The 14,842-nt window shown below is 39.8% G+C and overlaps 1 protein-coding gene across 1 annotated transcript in view; it reads left to right on the forward strand.

Moving 5' to 3' along the window:
• PRPF8 (pre-mRNA processing factor 8) overlaps positions 1–14,842 on the forward strand; it is a 63,701-nt gene that overhangs the window by 15,359 nt on the left and 33,500 nt on the right. The window contains exons 12-17 of the mRNA XM_053706229.1: positions 5,538–5,657; positions 5,776–5,910; positions 6,287–6,416; positions 6,526–6,722; positions 6,901–7,107; positions 7,196–7,359. Of these exons, the coding sequence (XP_053562204.1) occupies positions 5,538–5,657; positions 5,776–5,910; positions 6,287–6,416; positions 6,526–6,722; positions 6,901–7,107; positions 7,196–7,359 (953 nt within the window). The remainder of the gene's footprint in view (positions 1–5,537; positions 5,658–5,775; positions 5,911–6,286; positions 6,417–6,525; positions 6,723–6,900; positions 7,108–7,195; positions 7,360–14,842) is intronic.

Genomic DNA, 14,842 nt, shown 5'->3' on the forward strand with positions numbered 1-14,842 from the left:
CTCTGACAGGAAAGGTTCTGGAAGGCGCAAAGCCACAAAAGAATCACACAAGTTTCTGAGAGTCAGCAGCTTGAATGATAAGCAGCTCACAGGACAGCAGCTTCAAGCACAGTACTGACCAATGTAAGCAAGGTTGCTGAAGACTGTTAGAAGATCTTATGGACTGATGAATACAAATTTGAAATCTTTGGTTCATCACAAGTTTTTTTTTTGTATGTTGAGTATGCAAAGGATGGTTCCTCATTGAGTGGCACCAGCTGTGATTTTTTTTTTTTTTTTTTTAATGTGACTTGCACAGAGAGTGGCAACCTGAACAAAGAAAACATGCAATGTACTCTATTATATGGCTAGTTGGTCAGGCTTTCTTCCCACACCAAGATAATTACTTGGGATGAACTAGAGAGAAGGGTGAAAGCAAACCAACCTAAAAGTGCAGCACATTTGTGGCAACTTATACGACATTGTTGGGAAGAAATTTCTGAATAAAATATTTGGTTTCCTTTTGTAGAAATAATGCCATGAGTGCTTTTGCTTCCAAAATGTGGCTATTTTAGGACAGGATCCATCAAAAACATCAGTTTGTGCTGCTAGTGATGCACTGAAATGGAAATTCTAGACTGAAACTGAAACTACAGGATGCACTTGGCCGAAAAGCGAAATTATTTTAAAATATATATATTTTTATATTTTATTGAAAGTAGCACATTAAAATTGGACAAAAAATATCTTAAAATAATATCCTACACAATATCTTTACCAAGAAAAAAAAAACACGAAAAAAAGTATGCCATTTTCGGCCAAAATGTTTCTGCGACCGAAATTTCAGTGCATCCCTACTTAAAACAATATTAAATATCAATAAACTGTATTCTTTAGTTCTGTGTAACAGAATCAGATTTAACTTTTTTTTTTTTACGAGTTATCCAAATAAAGTATAGTATATAAACTATTATAATAATGCAAAACAGTAAGTGAAATAATGAACTTAAACAGCCGCTCTTGGCTAGCATCAAATTTGAAATATGCTACACAATAATTTTACCAAAAATAACAGGCAAGAAAACTGAAATAACCAAAAACAGAATTTATGCTTACCTGATAAATTTCTTTCTCTTGCGATGTATCGAGTCCACTGATTCATCCATACTTGTGGGATATTCTCCTTCCATACAGGAAGTGGCAAAGAGAGCACCCACAGCAGAGCCGTCTATATAGCTCCTCCCTTAGCTCCACCCCCAGTTATTCGACCGAAGGCTAGGAAGTAAAAGGAGAAACTATAGGGTGCAGAGGTGACTGAAGTTTTTTAAATAAAAATATACTACCTGTCTTAAATAGATACATCGCAAGAGAGAGAAATTTATCAGGTAAGCATAAATTCTGTTTTCTCTTGCAAGATGTATCGAGTCCACGGATTCATCCATACTTGTGGGATACCAAAGCTTTAGGACACGGATGAAGAGAGGGACAAGACAGGGACCTTAAACGGAAGGCGCCACTGCTTGTACAACCTTTCTCCCAAAAATAGCCTCCGAAGAACCAAAAGTATCGAATTTGGAAAAAGTATGAAGCGAAGACCAAGTCGCCGCTGCCTTACAAATCTGTTCAACAGAAGCCTCATTTTTAAAAGCCCATGTGGAAGCCACTGCTCTAGTAGAATGAGCAGTAATCCTTTCAGGAGGCTGCTGGCCAGCAGTCTCATAAGCCAAACGCATAATGCTTTTCAGCCAAAAAGAAAGGGAGGTAACCGTAGCCTTTTGGCCTCTCCTCTTACCAGAATAAACAACTAAAAATGAAGATGTTTGACGGAAATCTTTGGTTGCTTGTAAGTAGAACTTTAAAGCACGAACCACATCAAGATTGTGCAACAGACTTCATTCTTTGAAGAAGGATTAGGACACATCGAAGGAACAACAATTTCCTGATTGATATTCCTTTTAGAAACAACCTTAGGAAGGAATCAAGGTTTGGTACGTAAAACCACCTTATCTGCATGGAAAACAAGATAAGGTGAGTCACACTGTAAAGCAGATAACTCAAACTCTTCGAGCCGAAGAGATAGCTTCTAAAAATAGAACTTTCCAAGATAGAAGCTTAATATCTATGGAATGCATAGGTTCAAACGGAACCCCTTGAAGAACTTTAAGAACTAAGTTTAGGCTCCATGGCGGTGCAACAGTTTTGAATACAGGCTTGATTCTGACTAAAGCCTAAATAAACGCTTGAACGTCTGGGACATCTGCCAGACGCTTGTGTAAAAGAATAGACAAAGCAGATATCTGTCCTTTTTAAGGAGCTAGCTGATAATCCCTTTTCCAAACCTTCTTGGAGAAAAGACAATATTTTAGGAATCCTAATCTTACTCCATGTGTAACCCTTGGATTCACACCAATAAAGATATTTGCGCCAAATCTTATGATAGATTTTCCTGGTGACAGGCTTTCTAGCTTGAATCAGGGTATCAATGACCGACTCAGAAAAACCACGCTTTGATAAAATCAGGCGTTCAATCTCCAAGCAGTCAGACACAGAGAAATTAGATTTGGATGCTTGAATGGACCTTGGATTAGAAGGTCCTGCCTCATTGGCAGAGTCCACGGTAGAACAGATGACATGTCCACTACGTCTGCACCAAGTCCTGTGTGGCCACGCAGGTGCTATCAGAATCACCTAAGCTCTCTCTTGCTTGATTCTGGCAACCAGACGTGGGAGGAGAGGAAACGGTGGAAATACATTGGCCAGATTGAAGGACCAGGGCACTGCTAGAGCATCTATCAGTACCGCCTGGGGATCCCGGTACCTGGACCCGTAACAAGGAAGCTTGGCGTTCTGACGGGACGCCATCAGATCCAATTCTGATATGCCCCATAGCTGAGTCAGCTGGGCAAATACTTCCGGATGGAGCTCCCACTTCCCCGGATGAAAAGTCTGACGACTTAGGAAATCCGCCTCCCAGTTCTCTACCCCTGGGATATGGATTGCTGAAAGATGGCAAGAGTGAGTCTCCGCCCATCGGATTATTTTGGTCACCTCCATCATCGCTAGAGAACTCTGTGTTCCTCCTTGATGATTGATATAAGCTACAGTCGTGATGTTGTCCGACTGAAATCTGATGCATTTGGCCGCAGCTAGCTGAGGCCACACCTGAAGCGCATTGAATATCGCTCTCGGTTCTAGAATGTTTATCGGGAGGAGAGTTTCCTCCCGAGACCATAAGCCCTGTGCTTTCAGGGAGTTCCAGACTGCACCCCAGCCTAGCGGGCTGGCATTTGTCGTTACTTTGAGCCACTCTGGCCTGCGGAAACACATTCCCTGAGACAGGTGGTCTTGAGACAACCACCAGAGAAGAGAATCTCTGGTCTCCTGATCCAGATGTATTTGAGGAGATAAATCTGCATATTACCCATTCCACTGTTTGAGCATGCATAGTTGCAGTGGTCTGAGGTGTAGGTGCAAAAGGAACTATGTCCATTGCTTCTACCATGAGTCCGATCCCGTACCCCTACTTCAGAACATTGTGAGGGTATATTGGATACGGCTACTAAAGCGTCAGAAGGCTCAGCATTTGTTCTTAACCCAGAACTGTCACGCTTTCCTTGTAAACCAGGCAGTTTAGATAAAACCTCTGTGAGGGTTGTATTCATAACTGTGGCCATGTCTTGTAAAGTAAATGAAGTCGACGCACTAGAGGTACTTGGCGTCACTTGTGCGGGCGTTACTGGTTGTGACACTTGGGGAGAGCTAGATGGCAAACCCTCATTTCCTTCTGTCTGAGAATCATCTATTGCTATATTTTTAAGTGCTATAATATGCTCTTTATAATTTATAGACATATCAGTGCAAGTGGGACAAATTCTAAGAGGGGGTTCCACAATGGCTTCTAAACACATTGAACAAGGATTTTCCTTGATGTCAGACATGTTAAACAGGCTAGTAATGAAACAAGCAAGCTTGGAAAACACTTTATTCAAAGTAAATAATACTTAGAAAAAAACGGTACTGTGCCTTTAAGAGAAAAAAAGATGCACAAACTCTGCAAAACAGTGTAAAAAAGCAGTAAACTTTACTAAATTTTTACAGTAGAATCATAAAGCCTTAGTAAGTTTGCACAGCCAGACAAATAAACGATTAACCCCTTAATGTAAAAACCAGATTGACAAAACGTCAAAAACTGGTATAAAAACGTTCAGCACCTTGCCACAGCTCTGCTGTGGCGCCTACCTGCCCTTTAGGATAGATTTGTGGGCAAAAAACTTCTTTTAGGCCCTCAAACACGGCAGGACCCTCTGGAGAAGCAGCTGGATGTCTTCAGAGTAAAAAAACTGCGCAACTGAGGCCCGAAAATAGGCCCCTCCCACCTCACTCGATGTTAGTGGGGCCTAAAAGAAACACACCAAAGTGTTTCTAACTAGCCATGTGGATTAATAACCCTTAAATAAGTCACAATGACCCCTTAAAGTCCCTCAAACGTTTTCAATAAAAAAAAAAACGTTTTTCCTATAAGTGTCACCATTAACAACTGAGCCCTTTATGCAAGCTGGGATTCCATACTAAGTGTCTGAATACAGCTTACCCTTCCCTCATGGGGATATTGCCAGCCTTTTCTAGAATTATCAGTCTGTCTAGAAAAAAAATTGACTGAACATACCTCAATGCAGCTTAGCATGCAAACCGTTCCCCCAACTGAAGTTTTCCTGTACTCCTCAGCCCTTATGAGAACAGCAGTGGATCTTAGTTACAAAGTGCTAAGATCATCATCCTCCTTGCAGAAATCTTCATCCCTTTTCTGCCAGAGAGTGAATAGTACACACCGGTACCATTTAAAATAACAAACTTTTGCTTGAGAAAATAAAAACTAACATATTTGTCACCACACTCACTTTACCCTTCCTAGTACTTAGAGTAGGCAAAGAGAATGACTGGGGGTGGAGCTAAGGGAGGAGCTATATTGGCGGCTCTGCTGTGGGTGCTCTCTTTGCCACTTCCTGTAAGGAAGGAGAATATCCCACAAGTATGGATGAATCAGTGGACTTGATACATCTTGCAAGAGAAAATGTCATTTTCGGCAGAAACTTTTCTGCGGCCAAAATTTCAGTGCATCCCTAGTTTGTGCTGACCAGGAGAGATTTTCTTTTTTTTGTTTTTTTTGTTTACATACAATAAAATTAAAGTATACACAGTCTGAATAGTTGGCTTTTAAAGCTTTGAAACTTGGGACTGTCTCTGACAGATGTGCCAAGGACAATGTTTGAAACAGGCCATGCATAAAACAGTCTAGGTTAGTATTTTGAGGACTATGTGACAGAGATGTATTGTTTATAGATATTTTTAGATACCTTGCCAATAAACCTAAGAAAATACACTAACAGAGCAGTGAACATTGTAGGTTTTAGACTGGTCCACAGAAAGTAATTATTACTTTTATAGCAGTAATTAAAATAATTGTATTTTCTTAAAATCCAGCATTTAAAAATGTATCTTTAGCATAGAACTGCACAATTTTGTGATCTATGAGCATTTTTTTACTTTTGTGGTTATAGGAACGTAAGAAATCTCGATTCGGTAATGCCTTCCATTTGTGCCGAGAAGTTCTGCGTCTTACAAAACTAGTTGTGGACAGCCATGTGCAGTACAGACTGGGAAATGTGGATGCTTTTCAGGTGAGTTTTGAATTATACTGCAGTTTTCATGGTGGTGGTGGTTTTGTTGTTTCCTCTCCCTGATGTTAATCTTTTTTTGTTCAACCAAGTACTTTTGATAACATTTGTTTTCATGTAGTTGTCAGATGGGTTGCAGTACATTTTTGCACACGTGGGGCAGCTGACTGGAATGTACAGATATAAATACAAACTTATGAGACAGATCCGTATGTGCAAAGACTTGAAGCATCTTATATATTACAGGTTTAACACAGTGAGTACTTTTTCTTTTTTGTATGTCCTTTTTCTGTATTGTTTGTCAAAAGTCCCTTTCTTTAGGCTTCAGATATATGGGGTCAAACGAGAAACTGAGAAATCGCTAAAGCAGCTAAATATTTAGCATATTTTAAAATTGTGTAGCATTTTAAATTGAAAATAAGTAGCATCCATTTTCTTTTCCTTTTAGAGTAAAAAGTCTAGTTTGCTAAATGAGTTAGACTGTTTTCCTGTTCCCGACGATCTATTTTTCTCTTCCCTGCAGCTTTTTTTGGACTTGAGTATATGTGTTCATATGCAAACCTGTTTTGAAAATTGTTGCATTTTGAGGACTTTAGGGATTTTTATTTGTTTACGCCTATATTTCATCTTAGGGGCCTGTGGGAAAAGGACCAGGATGTGGGTTCTGGGCAGCAGGCTGGAGAGTCTGGCTCTTCTTTATGCGTGGGATTACCCCATTGTTGGAAAGGTGGCTTGGAAACCTATTGGCCAGACAGTTTGAAGGTAGTTATTTTATGTATTTTCTTAAATTCTTTTTTTAGCTTTACATAAGTAATTGCCTCAGTATAATTTTAGGTTTTTGCATATTTTAAAATAATATTTCTTCATCCAGGTCGTCATTCCAAAGGAGTAGCTAAAACTGTGACAAAACAGAGAGTGGAGTCTCATTTTGATCTGGAGCTCAGAGCAGCAGTAATGCATGACATTTTGGATATGATGCCAGAAGGTATTAAGCAAAACAAGGCTCGCACTATCCTACAGCACTTGAGTGAAGCATGGAGATGCTGGAAGGCCAACATTCCCTGGAAGGTGAGTGAAGTTTTGCATACATTTTTCTGCATGGCTACTTACCCCTAGTCAGTAACACAACAGGTATGCCCACAGTATTTTACTTTCTTCAATATTGGTTTATAAGTCTGTTTTTGTTCTTTTACATGTTTAAAATCACCATATTTTTTTTAGATATTTAAGGTATATGTTATTTTAGGTTCCTGGTCTTCCAACACCAATTGAGAACATGATTCTGCGTTACGTAAAAGCAAAAGCTGATTGGTGGACAAACACTGCGCATTACAACAGGGAACGTATTCGACGTGGAGCCACCGTTGACAAAACTGTATGCAAGAAGAATCTTGGGCGTCTGACACGTTTGTACCTTAAAGCTGAACAGGAGCGGCAGCACAACTACCTGAAGGTAGGACTTGACTGCATATGGTATTTCTTTTGGTTTTGTGTTTTCCAGTGTATAATGCAATGTGTTTGGTTTTTTTTTTGCCTTGAAGGATGGGCCTTATATTACTGCAGAAGAGGCAGTAGCTGTTTACACAACCACTGTGCACTGGTTGGAGAGCAGGAGATTTTCCCCCATTCCTTTTCCTCCTCTCTCATACAAGCATGACACTAAGCTACTTATTCTGGCTCTGGAGCGGCTGAAGGAAGCATACAGGTAAGTGTAAGGCACTTCAGAAATAGAGGTTTTAAGAAACATTTTAACTATACAGTTCTGCTTACTACCTATTTTTCATGTAATTGGCAAGAGTCCATGAGCTAGTGACGTATGGGATATACATTCCTACCAGGAGGGGCAAAGTTTCCCAAACCTCAAAATGCCTATAAATACACCTCCCCACCACACCCACAATTCAGTTTTACAAACTTTGCCTCCGATGGAGGTGGTGAAGTAAGTTTGTGCTAGATTTCTACGTTGATATGCGCTTCGCAGCATGCTGAAGCCCGGTTTTCCTCTGAGTGCAGTGAATGACAGAGGGATGTGAAGGGAGTATTGCCTATTGAATACTATGGTCATTCTATCGGGGATCTATTTCATAGGTTCTCTGTTATCGGTTGTAGAGATTCTTCTCCTACCTCCCTTTTCAGATCGACGATATACTCTTATATACCATTACCTCTGCTGATTCTCGTTTCAGTACTGGTTTGGCTATCTACTATATGTAGATGAGTGTCTTTTGGTAAGTAAGTCTTATTTTATTTGACACTCTCAGCTATGGTTTGGCACTTTATATTTAAAGTTCTAAATATATGTTTTATACTTATATTTGCCATGATTCATTTTAATCAGTATATTTCCTTCTTACAGACTGTCAGTTTCATTTTTGGGAAATGCATATAAATAAAAAAAATTCTTACCTGAAAATTTTTCATTTGACTTTTTTTCTAAATTGCGGGCTGTTAGGCTCGCGGGTGCAAAAAATGCTAGAATTTATTGCGTCATTTTTGGCGCGAGAATTACGTTTGACGTCGATGACGTCATTTCCGGCGTTGTAGTTGACGCAGAGAGTTTTCACGTAGTTGCGTCATCTATGACGCTTGTGTTTGTTGCAGACGTTTTTGGCGCCAACAAATTTGTCAATTGTGGGCGTCATACTTGGCGCCAGTTTTTTTTACATTATTTAAGTCTTTCTTTTTGCTTCTGGTTTGCAGAGGCTTATTCTGTTTGCATTTTTTCCCATTCCTGAAAATGTCATTTAAGGAATTTGATAATTTTTGTTTTTTCTATTACATATTGCAAGATGTCGCAATCTGACCCTGTATCAGAATCTACTTCTGGAAAGCTGCTGCCTGATGTCGGTTCTACCAAAGCTAAGTGCATTTGTTGTAAACTTGTGGTAACTGTTCCTCCGGCTGTAGTTTGTGTTAGTTGTCATGATAAACTTTTAAAAGCAGACAATATTTCCATTAGTAATAATCCATTACCTGTTGTTGTTCCTTCAACATCTAATGTTCAGGATATTCCTGTTAATGTAATAGAATTTGTTTCTAATTCTATTTAGAAGGCCCTGTCTGTTATACCACCTTCTAATAAATGTAAAAGGTCTTTTAAAACTTCTCATAAATCAGATGAGTTTTTAAATGACTGCCAACATTCTGATTTATCTATCTCTGATGAGGATCTATCTGGTTCAGAAGATTCTGCCTCAGATATTGACACTGAGAAATCTTCATATTTATTTAAGATGGAGTTTATTTGTTCTTTACTTAGAGGTGTTGATTGCATTAGATATGGAGGAGTTAAGTCCTCTTGATATTAAAACCAGTAAACGTTTAAATTCGGTTTTTAAACCTCATGTAGTGATTCCAGAGGTTTTTCCAGTTCCTGATGCTATTTCAGATGTAATTTCTAGGGAATGGAATAGTTTGGGTACTTCATTTACTCCTTCTTTAAGGTTTAAGAAACTGTACCCTTTGCCGGCTGATAGATTGGAGTTTTGGGAAAAAAATCACCAAAGTTGATGGGGCTATCTCTACTCTTGCTAAACTTACTACTATTCCTACGGCAGATACTACTTCTTTTAAAGATCCTTTAGATAGGAAGCTTAAATCCTTTCTAAGGAAGGCTTATTTATGTTCAGGTAATCTTCTTAGGCCTTCTATTTCTTTGGCTGATGTTGCTGCAGCTTCTACTTTTTGGTTGGAGGCTTTAGCGCAACAAGTACCTGATCATAATGTGTATAGCATTGTTAAACTTCTTCAACATGCTAATTTCATTTGTGATGTCATTTTTATATCATTAGAATTGATGTCAGGTATATGTCTTTAGCTATTTTAGCTAGAAGAGCTTTATGGCTTAAATCTTGGAATGCAGATAATATGACTTCTAAGTCAACGTTGCTATCTCTTTCTTTCCAAGGTAATAAATGATTTGGTTCTCAGTTGGATTCTATAATTTCAACTGTCACTGGGGGGGAAGGGAGCTTTTTTGCCTCAGGATAAAAAATCTAAGTGTAAATTTAGGGCTGCTAACCATTTTCGTTCCTTTCGCCAGAATAAGGAACAGAAGCCTGACCCTTTCCCTAAAGGAACGGTTTCCAATTGGAGGCCTTCTCCAGTCTGGAATAAATCCAAGCCTTTTAGAAATTCAAAACCAGCCCCCAAGTCCGCATGAAGGTGCGGCCCTCATTCCAGCACAGCTAGTAGGGGGCAGATTGCGATTTTTCAAAGATGTTTGGATCAGTTCAATTCAAAATCATTGGATTCTGAACATTGTTTCTCAAGGGTACAGAATGGGTTTCAAGGTAAGACCGCCTGTGAGAAGGTTCTTTCTCTCACGCATTCCAGTAAACCCAGTAAAGGCTCAGGCTTTCCTGAAATGTGTTTCAGACCTGGAGTCATCTGGGGTAATTGTGCCAGTTCCATATCTGGAACGGGGTCTGGGGTTTTATTCAAATCTGTTCATTGTACCAAAGAAAGAGAGAATTCTTTCAGACCAGTTCTGGATCTAAAAATTTTGAATCATTATGTAAGAATACCAACATTCAAAATGGTGACTATTAGGACTATTCTGCCTTTTGTTCAGCAAGGGCATTATATGTCCACAATAGACTTACAGGATGCATATCTTCATATTCCAATTCATCTAGATCACTATCAGTTCCTGAGATTCTCTTTTCTAGACAAGCATTACCAATTTGTTGGTCTTCCTTTTGGCCTAGCAACAGCTCCAAGGATCTTTTCAAAGGTTCTCGGTGCCCTTCTCTCTGTAATCAGAGAGCGGGGTATTGCGGTGTTTCCTTATTTGGACGATATCTTGGTACTTGCTCAGTCTTTACATTCTGCAGAATCTCACACGAATCAACTCGTGTTGTTTCTTCAAAAACATGGTTGGAGGATCAATTTACCAAAAAGTTCTTTGATTCCTCAGACAAGGGTAACCTTTTTAGGATTCCAAATAGATTCAGTATCCATGACTTTGTCTTTAACAGACAAGACATCTGAAATTGGTTTCAGCTTGTCGGAACCTTCAGTCTCAGTCATTCCCTTCAGCAGCTATGTGCATGGAAGTTTTAGGTCTCATGACTGCAGCGATCCCCTTTGCTTGTTTTCACATGAGACCTCTTCAGCTTTGTATGCTGAACCTTTGGTGCAGGGATTATACAAAGATATCACAATTGATATCCTTAAATCTCAATACTCGACTTTCTCTGACTTGGTGGTTAAATCACCACTGTTTAGTTCAAGGGGCCTCTTTTCTTCGCCCAACCTGGACTGTAACAGATGCGAGTCTTTCAGATTGGGAGCTGTCTGGGGATCTCTGACAGCGCAGGGGGTTTGGAAATCTCAAGAGGCGAGATTACCAATCAATATTTTGGAACTCCGTGCGATTTTCAGAGCTCTTCAGTTCTGGCCTCTTCTGAAGAGAGAATAGTTTATTTGTTTTCAGACAGACAATGTCACAACCGTGGCGTATGTCAATCATCAAGGTGGGACTCACAGTCCTCGGGCTATGAAAGAAGTATCTCGGATACTTACATGGGAGGAATACAGCTCCTGTCTAATCTCTGCGGTTCATATCCCAGGTATAGACAATTGGGAAGCGGATTATCTCAGTCGCCAGACTTTACATCCGGGAGAATGGTCTCTTCACCCAGATGTGTTACTTCAGATTGTTCAGATATGGGGGCTTCCAGAAATAGATCTGATTGCTTCTCATCTAAACTGGAAACTTCCCAGGTATCTGTCCAGATCCAGGGATCCTCAGGCGGAAGCAGTAGATGCGTTGTCAATTCCTTGGAATTATCAACCTGCTTATCTTTCCGCCTCTAGTTCTTCTTCCAAGAGTGATTTCCAAAATCATGATGGAACGTTCGTTTGTACTGCTGGTGGCTCCAGCATGGCCACACAGGTTTTGGTATGCCGATCTTCTTCGGATGTCCAGTTGCCAACCTTGGCCACTTCCGTTAAGGTCAGACCTTCTATCTCAAGGTCCGTTTTTCCATCAGGATCTCAAATCATTAAATTTGAAGGTATGGAGATTGAACGCTTAGTGCTTAGTCATAGAGGTTTCTCTGACTCAGTGATCAATACTATGTTGCAGGCGCATAAATCTGTGTCTACAAAGATTTATTACCGAGTTTGGAAGACTTACATTTCATGGTGTTCCTCTCATAAGTTCTCGGCATTCTTTTAGAATTCCTAGAATTTTACAGTTTCTTCAGGATAGTTTGGACAAGGGTTTGTCCGCAAGTTCCTTGAAAGGACAAATCTCTGCTCTTTCTGTTCTGTTTCACAGAAAAATTGCTAATCTTCCTGACATTCGTTTTTATTCAGGCTTTGGTTCGTATCAAGCCTGTCATTAAAACCAATTAATTTGGTTTTGAGAGCTTTACAGGCTCCTCCGTTTGAGCCTATGCATTCTCTGGACATTAAATTACTTTCTTGGAAAGTATGGTTTATTTTGGCTATCTCTTCTGCTAGAGTCTCTGAATTATCTGCTCTTTCTTGTGAGTCTCCTTTTCTGATTTTTCATCAGGATAAGGCAGTTTTGCAGACTTCATTTAAATTTTTACCTAAGGTTGTGAATTCCAACAATATTAGTAGAGAAATTGTTGTCCCTTCGTTGTGTCCTAATCCTAAGAATTCTTTGGAAAGATCTTTGCATTCTTTGGATGTGGTAAGAGCTTTGAAATATTATGTTGAAGCTACTAAAGATTTCAGAAAGACTTCTAGTCTATTTGTTATCTTTTCTGGTCCTAAGAAAGGTCAGAAAGCTTCTGCTATTTCTTTGGCTTCTTGGTTAAAACTTTTGATTCATCAAGCTTATGTGGAGTCGGGTAAATCCCCGCCTCAGAGGCTTACGGCTCATTCTACTAGGTCAGTTTCTACTTCCTGGGCTTTTAAGAATGAAGCTTCTGTTGATCAGATTTGCAAAGCAGCAACTTGGTCTTCTTTGCATACTTTTACTAAATTCTACCATTTTTGATGTTTTCTCTTCTTCAGAAGCAGTTTTTGGTAGAAAAGTTCTTCAGGCAGCTGTTTCAGTTTGATTCTTCTGCTTATAATTTCAGGGTTTTTTTCATTATAAGATTAAAACTTTTTGATTTGGGTTGTGGATTCTTTTTTCAGCGGAATTGGCTGTCTTTATTTTTATCCCTCCCTCTCTAGTGCGTGGAGTTCCACATCTTGGGTATTTGCTATCCCATACGTCACTAGCTCATGGACTCTTGCCAATTACATGAAAGAAAAGATAATTTATGTAAGAACTTACCTGATAAATTCATTTCTTTCATATTGGCAAGAGTCCATGAGGCCCACCCTTTTTTGTGGTGGTTATTTTTTTGTATAAAGGACAATTATTCCAATTCCTTGTTGATGCTTCCGCTCCTTTCTTATCACCCTACTTCTTGGCTATTCGTTAAACTGAATTGTGGGTGTGGTGGGGTTGTATTTATAGGCATTTTGAGGTTTGGGAAACTTTTGCCCCTCCTGGTAGGAATGTATATCCCATACGTCACTAGCTCATGGACTCTTGCCAATATGAAAGAAATGAATTTATCAGGTAAGATCTTACATAAATTATGTTTTCTTTTAAAAATAATAATAGTATTATGAGCATAAAAGCCAGTTATACAATGGGACTATTTGGTCCCAAGTATTAACAACTTTGCCATTTATTGATCTTAATATACATTTTTCCTGCCACTATTCTGGAAATGTATATGCAAAAGTGTGTTGTGTTTTTTCTTTTCTTCATTAAGATATTTTCAGTTATGCAATATGACTATTTAGCCCAGCAATTATTAACAGTGCTTTTGTCATTTCATTGATAAGTAATTTTTTTTTTTTATAAGACACGATGAGTCCACGGATCATCTTAATTACTAATGGGATATTCACCTCCTGGTCAGCAGCAGGAGGAGGCAAAGAGCACCACAGCAGAGCTGTTAAATAGCTCCTCCCTTCCCTCCCACTCCAGTCATTCTCTTTGCCTACGTTAGTGATAGGAAGAGGTAAAGTGAGGTGTTAGTTAAGGATTCTTCAATCAAGAGTTTATTATTTTTAAAGTGGTACAAGATTGTGCTGCTTTGTTCTAGGGTGTAGCCGTAGTCCATATCAGTCTTTTCAGTAGGGCTTTCGACCAATGGGAACTTGTGGGACATAATCTCACTGTGCCTCCCATACATTTATGCTGCCCTAACCCTGAAAAATCTGAGGGATATTACTCAGTATTTTCTCTTCTTTCACAGGTCCATGTGAGGATTAGTACCTCTCAAACCTGGGAACTGCCTTTGCTGTCGGGCAGTATTTGAGGTAAGTGCTAACTTTTATTTCTGGGGTTAAATGAAAAAGAACTCAGAAGAAGTTGGACACTTACTTTGTATGGATGGGATTTATAAGAAAGCCCTTAATGGATTGGGCACTTTACTGGCATGAATTCTCCCTGATACATGGGGGACGATATGCGACAGTTAGCGCGGGCACTCTGTATTTATTATACCTTACAAGGCAACTGACGATGGTGGTAGTCACATCTCCCGGCAGTTACTTTAAAAAAAACATGCCGACCGGGAGATGACTGTGCTGATATCGCCCTCGGCGGGCGTAATTGGGCGGTTTTGCTTTTAACTGATTAATATATTAGTTAGTCTCTGGGGCATTTGATCACTTCTCCCGGCGGTTACATAAAAAATATGCCGACCGGGAGATGACTGTACTGATATCGCCCTTGACAGGCGTAATTGGGCTGTTTTGTGTTTAGCATACAATTTTACTGGGGCAATTGATCACATCTCCCGGCGGTTACATAAAACAACATGCCGACTGGGAGCTGGTTATATTGTCAACCCCACGAATGGTGGTCCTTGGGGAGACAGCATTTGCATAGCGCGCCTTTTTCATCTCCCGGCAGTTAAATAAAACATGCCGACCGGGAGGTGATTGTTTTGTCAACGCCCACGGCGGGCAGTCCTTGGGGAGGCGGCATTTACATAGCGCGCCTTTTCCCATTCTTTTCCGGAGAGTCCAAAGAGATGTTGTGCAGTTACTGGTCCTATTACGCATCCTCATATTAGATGCATAATTAGGACCGGAGACGGTCTTCCCCTGTTGCGGTGGAGTTCTGGATCTGAGCGTACTGCTCAGAGGGAGATAGTTATACTGTTCAGACAGACACCTCGGTAGTTTCCTGCTGAGGG

The sequence above is a fragment of the Bombina bombina genome, chromosome 3 (assembly GCF_027579735.1).
Source record: "Bombina bombina isolate aBomBom1 chromosome 3, aBomBom1.pri, whole genome shotgun sequence".
Lineage (NCBI taxonomy): Eukaryota > Metazoa > Chordata > Amphibia > Anura > Bombinatoridae > Bombina > Bombina bombina.